Raw genomic sequence first — 7,539 nt, 5'->3', positions numbered from 1 at the left:
AGCGTCGTGGAGATCTAGATAAAGCATATACTAAACTTATCAGAGGAGTGTTTGTTAATGGTAAGCTTTTGTTACATTCTAAAGAATTTTTTGGTTGGTTTTCATTATTTCTGGTAAGTTAGAAGTTGGGGACAGATGTGTTCATTATTTTCCATGTTCTATAGTCTTTTTTAAGTTTTCTGAAATTAAAGATTTCTTAAATTTGAAAAATAAGCAGTACATAAAACCCATTTGTATTCACCAGGAACCACTTATATTTTAGGGTTCATATGTGCTTATCACTATGCAAAATTGAAATTCATTGTTTAAACACAAAAAATGATCTCCCGGATTACATTGCTTTTTAGCAAGAGTCTTCCAGAGATGATCAGCAGTGATGTGTGTGTAACCTTAAACAAATCAATTCACTTCTTTAGGCCTCTTTTCATATGTGTCACATAAGGTAGGTTAATGCTAAAATACTATAATTCACCATCTTCCTATGTCAGATCACACAATTAAGTTACAGAAACAGTGTGGATGTGTTGTTTAATTTGAAATAAATGATCTGATTGCATCTATTCAGGAATTTTTAAAGCTAAAAAATTGACAGGAAGTGCAGTTATCTCACCAGTTATAGATTACATATTTTCAGTGGAAACAGGTTTAGGGGAAAGATAGATAAATTAATATGATTAAATGTTTGTATGGTTGATCATTCTTTTAAAATTCAAAGTAGCTTTGCTTTTTCTGATGGTAAAGTAATATATGCTCATTACATACCCCCAAAAATCAGCAAACTGATTTTAAAAATCAAGAAGAAAATGAGGATAATTTGTAATCTAATCATGCAAAGATAACATGTAATTTTTTCCCTGCTAAACTTTTGAGTATATCTCTCACTGGTGTATATGTACATATTGTGTGTGTGTGTGTGTATGTTCTCTAATTTTAAAAGTTTTATCATACCTTACACACTGTTTTGGAACCTACTAGACTCTACTTCTAGCGTCTTTCCTTGTCTATTAATATAGATAACCATAATCATTTTTAATGATTGCATAGTATTCCATGTATCATTATTTATTTACCAGATCTTTTGTTAATAGGCATTTAGTTTGTTTCCAGTTTCCTCCATATATTTGTGTATACTTGTCCAGTAATTTCCTTAGGCTCAATTATTAGAAATGGGATTACTGGGTCAAAACTTTTGTGTCTGTGTTGAGGCTTTTGCCAAATAGCCACACAGAAAGACTATACCAGTTTAGTGCTTTGAGCGTTTGGTGAAAGTTTCTATCACATCTGCATCAAAGCCCAATATTACTAGGTATTATCAATCTTTTTATTCTTTGTAAACCTGAAAGACTATAAATCAGTTTTGTTTATGGTATGTTTTATCATGCAAGAGCTTTCAAATTTTATTTGAAATATTTATTCATCATATTTATTCGTCTTTCTCTTTATGATTCTAAGTTTTGTGACATTCTTAGAAAGTTTGTACTATCACAAAATTATTTCTTTAATTGGCTTTATTTTTCTTAGTACTTATGATTGTATTCATTTATTTATTTGCTTTTAACATTTTAAGTACTTGAGCAATTTAGAATTTGTTTGTCTGAAAGATGGGAAATAGGAATCCAAATTTAGTGTATTCAAAAGAACCAGCTAGTTGTCCTAAACATTTTGAATAATTCATCATTTCCCCACTGATTTGAAAAGCCACCTTTATTCTATACTAAGTTTCCATATATATATATATATTTGGGACTGTTTTAGAATGATTTTTTATTAGGTTTAGGTAGATGTGAAAATTCTCCAATACAATATATTTCATTCTATTAAGTCCAGAAATGTGCTTACTTCTTAAATTTACAAATGAAAAAAATCCTGTAAATTTTTCCTAGCTAAATATGGTTATACTTACATCAGGATGTTACTATGTTTTTTCTGTTTTCATTTTAGTGGAGAAAGTAGCTAACGAAAGCCAGAAGACGCCCAGGGATGTAGTCATGATGGAAAACTTCCACCATATTTTTGCAACACTTTCTCGTTTGAAAATCTCATGTCTAGAAGCTGAAAAAAAAGAAGCCAAACAAAAATACACAGATCACCTTCAGTCTTACGTCATTTACTCTTTAGGACAACCTCTTGAAAAACTAAATGTAAGTATATTTTCATTCAGTATATATTTCCTGGTTTTGAACCTGTGTACATATGAATAACACAATAGACATTTGTTTTAAATTTGCTTATATATTGATGCAGGAGGATAAGGAAGGAGAGACTCAGATACTTAAGCTGCCAGTGTGACAAGACACTGCTAGATGTTTTGTATACATTATTTCTTTTAATTCCTATGAACAGTGATGTGGAGTAAGATGGTATTATCCCCATTTTACAAACGAAGAAACTGAAAGTAAATGAAAAGTTATAATAACTGGAAAGTAGCAAAGCTGGGGGCTGAACCGTAGATTTAGGCTTTTCCATTATACCAGACTCTTATTTCTTACCTCATAAATGGCTAACCTTTATATCCCTAGTTCAGATGAAGATTTTGAAAACTTTATCAAGATAAAAGGAAAACCAAAAATTGTTTGGTTCGTTGCCTTTTCTTTTCCCTTCTTTTCTTGACTTCTAATTCCCCAGAGCAAGTCTGATCATTAAAAGTGAGAAATGAGGGACTTCCCTGGTGGTCCAGTGGTAAAGAATCCGCCTTCCAATGCAGGGGACACGGGATCGGGGAACTAAGATCCCACATGCCGCGGGGCAACTGAGCCCGCGTGCCACAGTTACTGAGTTCGTGCACCTCAACTAGAGAGCCCGAGTGCCGCAAATTACAAGAGCCCACATGCTCTGGAGCCTGTGCACCGCAACTAAAGAGCCCGCATATCACAACTAAGACCCAACACAGCCAAAAAGTAAAAAATAATAAATAAACAAAATAAATATTTTTAAAAAGTGAGAAATGATAGTTTTAGAGAATTGTGCAACATAGTAGAAGCTTAAATGGACCCTTCTAACTAACTTTTGTCCACAATATGATTAGTCATCTTCTATAAGTTTTTAACTTGAAATGAATCAAATAAAAATTATGTATCTGTTGTCAATAATTCAAAGAATTATTTTGATTAAAAGACATTTAATCAAATGCAGAACCAGTTCTTTCTAAAACTTAAGGACAGACAGATATTCCTTTAGTGTAGAAGGTTGGTCTCAGACCTAAAGCCTACATGATACTTACCTGCAACATAGAGGCACTTCCTTTGAAATCAAATTTAAAGCAGAAACATTGATAGACCCCTTATTATTTAACATCATTATGGAAGATCTATCCAATGCAATAAGACCGAAACATAAAGATATACAAAGGAGAGTCAAGGTTATAATTACCTATATATAATATGTTGGAATTATTTTACCTGGTAAAGTAATAGGATTCAAGATAAATATATCAAAAAAATAGTTTATTTCCTGTATGTTTTAATAACCAATTAAAAGTCTCTGTAGAAACAAAATTTTAAAATTACCAGGGATAGACTTGTCTAAAAATTACTGTCAAAAAATTAATCATTTATAACAATAAATAAATAATAATTGCTAAGAAAATTTTAGAGAAAAGTAATGACTGGATTTGGCTTGTCGGTATTAAGTCGTATTGTGCTCAAATAAAGACTTGCCAATCAATATGCATATTAAAAGACCAATTATACTTAAAAGACAACCTGAGGAGAATATTTGTAACACTATGTCAGTATATTTAATCTAAAAGATCTTTTTAAAATCAATGAGGAAAGCACTAAGACCTCAACATATAAATGGGCAAGGGTTCTGAATGTACCACTAAGCATCTGAAAAGCAGGTTAACTTCATTTATAGCCAAAGAATTGTGAAATAAAATGACAAACTTTTTTCACTTTTTAAAGTGGCAAAGATTTGTTTTTTAATTGTGCTAATGCTGATGATAGTATGGTAAGATAAAAGTCTCATATACTGTTGACAGAAATATAAACTGATGGATATATAAATATAAACTTTTCTGGGAAGCAATTTGTGTGTGTATATGAAGAGTCTTCAGAATGCTTAACAATTATACTCCTCAACTGAGGAATTATAGTCTAGAAATTTATGCTGCGTAGTAATCAATAATGTGGGTAAATACGTATGAAAGTTATTTGTGACAACTGTATTTATAAGAGATTTTTTTTTTTTTGATGAGTAGATTTTGCCAACTCCAAGAAAAAAGAGTGAAAAATATTAAATACCCAGTACTGGAGGAATTCATAAACAAATTGTAGTTCAGTCATTGGATGGAACATTATGCAGCCATTAAAATTTATACTTTGGGAAAACATATAAAATATTAAGTGGAAAAACAGCATGCAAAATTATAATCTCATTTATATACTCACACATCAAAAGACTAGCAGGAAATCTAAAATGTTGACAGTGGTTATCTCTGAGTGGTATGATAATAGCTGATTATTATTTTATCCTTTATATTTTCATACATTGTCTGATTTTTACATGATGAATGTATACTATTTTATAATCAGATTTTTTTTAAAATTTAAGTGGTAATGAAAGCAGTTCTTAGCCATTATTTCTTTCCATTTCCTCGAAGCATTTCTTTGAAGGCGTTGAAGCTCGGGTAGCACAGGGTATAAGAGAAGAGGAAGTAAGCTATCAACTTGCATTTAACAAACAAGAACTCCGGAAAGTTATTAAAGAGTACCCTGGAAAGGAAGTAAAAAAAGGTCTAGATAACCTCTACAAGAAGGTTGACAAACATTTATGTGAAGAGGAGAACTTACTTCAGGTATGCTTTAGTTCTTTGAACCATCCTAGATTGCACATCCTTACATATGTCGCTTTTCTCCAAAATATTCCTCTAGAAATACTATGCATTTTCTAATTTTAGTGTAGGAGGAAAGTTCCACAAGGTACAGACCAGATTAATGAATTGTGAGGGGAAGAAAGGAATAATATCTATATAAGTTTATATGACTATTCCTGTTTATTTTGTATTTCTTTTTTATTGTTTTGAGGCATTAAGTTGTTTTTCTTTTGTTTGGGGTTGGGTTTTTTCATTGCTTTTTTGTTTTGTTTTAGTTTTGAGGGTGGCAAGGAAATGGAATGGTGTATAGTACAGTGGAGTGATTCTGAGCATAGGGGTTAGAGCTGGAAATGGTTTCATAATCTGGCTCCAGATAAATCTTCATGGTTTGGGGCAAATTACTTCACCTCTCTGAGCCTCAATTTCCTTATTTGAAAAGTAGACATAATACCTCTCCTGTATAGTGGGCACTACTATTACTGTCATTGCCATTTTATACGTGAGAAAATCAAAGCTTAGAGAGGTGGAGTAATATGACCATGATCCCGTAGCTAATGAATGGTAGAGTCAGATTTAAACTGCCAACTGAGCCATCATTCTTTATAAGCCATACTAAAAGGCCCAGAGATGAGTGAGAATAATTCTGGTTTTAACACCATGGAAGGCTTCATGAAGGAAAGCATTTGTGTTAGCCTCTGAAAGTCAGATACTAAACAGATAAAGTAGGAGAAGTGGCCTTCTAGGTGGATGAAATACCATGAGCTAAAAGATGAGAAGCAAAAAAGTGTAAGTAAAACTGTTTAGTAAATAGTCTTAAGTTGTCTATTAGGAATTTAGGGTTTATGTGATTTAGGGTTTATAAGGAAAAATCCCCTCAACTAGCAGATAGGGCTGATTTCATAGTACCCACCCTCACCAGGTTGTCATGAGACTTAAAAAGGATAATGTATACATAAAGCCCTTTGTACTGTGCTGATATGAAATAAGTCAATAAATATAACCTATTAATATTAGCTAATATGTCAATGTGTGTATCAGATTCTGTCTTGATAGTTGTCTGCATCGTGATTTCCACTTCCAGATTATAAATTCCTTTGATTGCAGATAATTGGTCTGACCCATCTTGGTGTCCTCCGTGGCATCAAGCAATGTTTTGCATCATCCATTTTAGATAAAGAAATTGTTAAACTTTCATATGAAAGGAAATTTAAGCATTCAGTGTTGCATTTCATTTAATCATTAGTCTTAGTTTCATACATAGTTGTGCATATCCACATCGGTGCTGGATATTGGAGTAAATATAATAACAGCTAAATGTAATGAGTGCTTACTGTGTCACACTATTCTGAGCACTTTACATGTATCCACTCATTTAACCTCACCTGAAGCTTGTGAGGAAGGTATTATTATAATTACCCCAGTTTACATATAAGGAACTTGAGGCACAGAGCAATGATGTACTCAAGGTCACAAACCTTATAAGTGGAAGGAGCTAGTTTCTATCTCCAGAATGTATGTTCTTAACTATTATGCTATTCTAAATCCTTAGAATATATCTTGACATTATTTCTACATACTTGACTGTGTATTATTTCCATTCATAGTTCAGTGACTCTTATTTTCATTTTTATTATAGGTGGTGTGGCACTCCATGCAGGATGAATTTATACGCCAGTACAAGCATTTTGAAGGTTTGATAGCTCGCTGTTATCCTGGATCTGGTGTTACAATGGAATTCACTATTCAGGACATTCTGGACTATTGCTCGAGCATTGCGCAGTCCCACTAAACCTTACAAAAGAAGAAAAGATAAATGAAAAAAGCACTCTGAGTACACCAGACAGTATTCAAAAACGTCAAGCAACCGTTTTGAGAACCAGACTTAAAATTTTATGTATGAGTGTCAGATAAATGGATAATACCATACCACAAATATTCAAAAGCGAAAGTACCAACCTATGTGGCAGTTTCATTTGCCCGATAGGTTGTGTACTAAAAGCATTTATCTCGGGCTTCCCTGGTGGTGCAATGGTTAAGAATCCGCCTGCCAATGCAGGAGACACGGATTCAAGCCCTGGTCCAGGAAGATCCCACATGCTGTGGAGCAACTAAGCACGTTTCCCACAGCTACTGAAGTCCACGCACCCTAGAGCCCATGCTCTGCAACAAGAGAAGCCACTGCAATGAGAAGCCTGTGCACCACAACGAAGAGTAACCCCTGCTCGCTGCAACTAGAGAAAGCCCACATGCAGCAACGAAGACCCAATGCAGCCAAAAATAAATAAATTAATTAAAGCATTTATCTCATCATAAATGCCTTTATCATTTTTCCAGACTGTCCAGGAAATTTTCCTGTATTGCCTCGCTTCTTATATTTAAGAGTGGTTATCCTGGGCTTCCCTGGTGGCGCAGTGGTTGAGAGTCCGCCTGCCGATGCAGGGAACATGGGTTCGTACCCTGGTCCGGGAAGATCCCACATGCCGTGGAGCGGCTGGGCCCATGAGCCATGGCCGCTGAGCCTGCACGTCCAGAGCCTGTGCTCTGCAGCAGGCGAGGCCACAACAGTGAGAGAAAAAAAAAAAAAAAAAAAAAGAGTGGTTATCCTTTATCCTATGTGTAATGCATTGGGAGTTCTTCAGCTTTCACTAAGTCAGTATTGCTTACAAATGTAACTACTAAAATTTTGTATAGAACTTTTTCCCCTCTAACTAATGTATATATGGATA

The 7,539-nt window shown here is 33.9% G+C and overlaps 1 protein-coding gene across 1 annotated transcript in view; it reads left to right on the top strand.

Annotated features, from left to right (window-relative positions):
* EXOC1 (exocyst complex component 1) overlaps positions 1-6,602 on the top strand; it is a 57,067-nt gene extending 50,465 nt beyond the window's left edge. Inside the window, 4 exon segments of the mRNA XM_007450261.1 lie at positions 3-60; positions 1,942-2,141; positions 4,601-4,795; positions 6,450-6,602. Coding sequence (XP_007450323.1) covers positions 3-60; positions 1,942-2,141; positions 4,601-4,795; positions 6,450-6,602 — 606 coding nt within the window.
* The last annotated feature ends 937 nt before the right edge of the window (positions 6,603-7,539 follow it).

Source organism: Lipotes vexillifer, unplaced genomic scaffold, assembly GCF_000442215.2.
Source record: "Lipotes vexillifer unplaced genomic scaffold, Lipotes_vexillifer_v1.1 scaffold1288, whole genome shotgun sequence".
NCBI classification, from domain to species: Eukaryota; Metazoa; Chordata; class Mammalia; order Artiodactyla; family Lipotidae; genus Lipotes; species Lipotes vexillifer.
Note: the sequence above shows the minus strand (reverse complement) of the source record. Positions and strands in the feature narration are given on the sequence as shown.